This window comes from Neopelma chrysocephalum, unplaced genomic scaffold, assembly GCF_003984885.1.
Source record: "Neopelma chrysocephalum unplaced genomic scaffold, ASM398488v2 Primary Assembly neopelma1_353, whole genome shotgun sequence".
In the NCBI taxonomy this organism is placed as follows: Eukaryota; Metazoa; Chordata; class Aves; order Passeriformes; family Pipridae; genus Neopelma; species Neopelma chrysocephalum.
In genome coordinates, this window is record NW_020898017.1 from 26409 (window position 1) to 27342 (window position 934).

Here is a 934-nt window from a genome sequence, read left to right on the forward strand (position 1 = left end):
CCGTTTCCTCTGGTCCTGTCCCTTGTTCCCTGGGAGAACAGACCCAGACTTGACACAGGTTAAGCTCCTGACTGAGGCTTATGCCAAGGTATTTTAGAGTCCATCAGGGGCCCTGTTGCTGATAATTACCCATTTGTGCCCAGTAATTTGTCCTCTAGGAAACACCTCTCCCTGTTCCTGGAGCTGCTCAGTGAATCCAGGAATTCCCCACTCGCCCCTTTTATCTTTCCTCGTTGGCTGCCAGCACCTCTCCTGCCCTCTCCTCTGAAACACATCTGCCAAACCTGATTTTCCTCACCTTTCCTTCACATTGGGAATAAATCCTACCTGTTTCAGGGTAAACCTTCATTAAAAAATTCTGTTCCCACCAGGAAGGCCCTACAACAAGCTTGACTCTTTCCTTCCTGTCCTCCTCGGCGCAAGCAAGCTGATCTGCACTTTGCCAAGCTGCTAGCGACTCATTTGGCTCCACCTTCCCTAAAAAAAGGAGATCCAACAGGAAAAACAGAAAATAGTGCTTTTAAAAACTGACATTTGCAGCCTCTCAGCCCCCCCCCCCTTAATTTATGATTATTTTTCTCGTGTACAGAACCAGTTCCCGGCGGTTCTGGGTTGCATTTCCCTGTCCTGAGGCACCCCAAAGCCAGGAGGGCGGGATCCTGACGCCTGCCTTTCCCTCCTGGATGTGTTTCCAACTGTAAACAGCCCCGTGGGATCGGGATCCACGCTCCAGGCCTGCCAGGAGGAGGATTCCCCATTTCCCATCTGCGCTGGGCCGAGGGTGGGGACGGGTTTCCACCTGACAGCTCACTGGTTCTGATGGGAAACTCGGCAGCCTCAGCCAGGACTGAGGCTTTTCCAGCACCTAAACCTCTTCCCAGCCCCAAGCCACCACCTGGAGCAGCGATTCCGGGCGGGAGGTTCCCCTAAATGC

The 934-nt window shown here is 53.1% G+C and overlaps 1 protein-coding gene across 2 annotated transcripts in view; it reads right to left on the reverse strand.

Moving 5' to 3' along the window:
• Positions 1-905, reverse strand: part of LOC113978683 (nuclear respiratory factor 1-like) — a 17900-nt gene extending 16995 nt beyond the window's left edge. For both annotated transcript variants that reach the window (XR_003537633.1, XM_027705814.1), the window contains exon 1: positions 328-905. Coding sequence is in view for 1 of the 2 variants with exons in the window: in XM_027705814.1 (XP_027561615.1) it covers positions 328-349 (22 nt within the window). In the remaining variant the exon portion in view is untranslated. The remainder of the gene's footprint in view (positions 1-327) is intronic.
• Between the last annotated feature and the right edge of the window lie 29 nt (positions 906-934).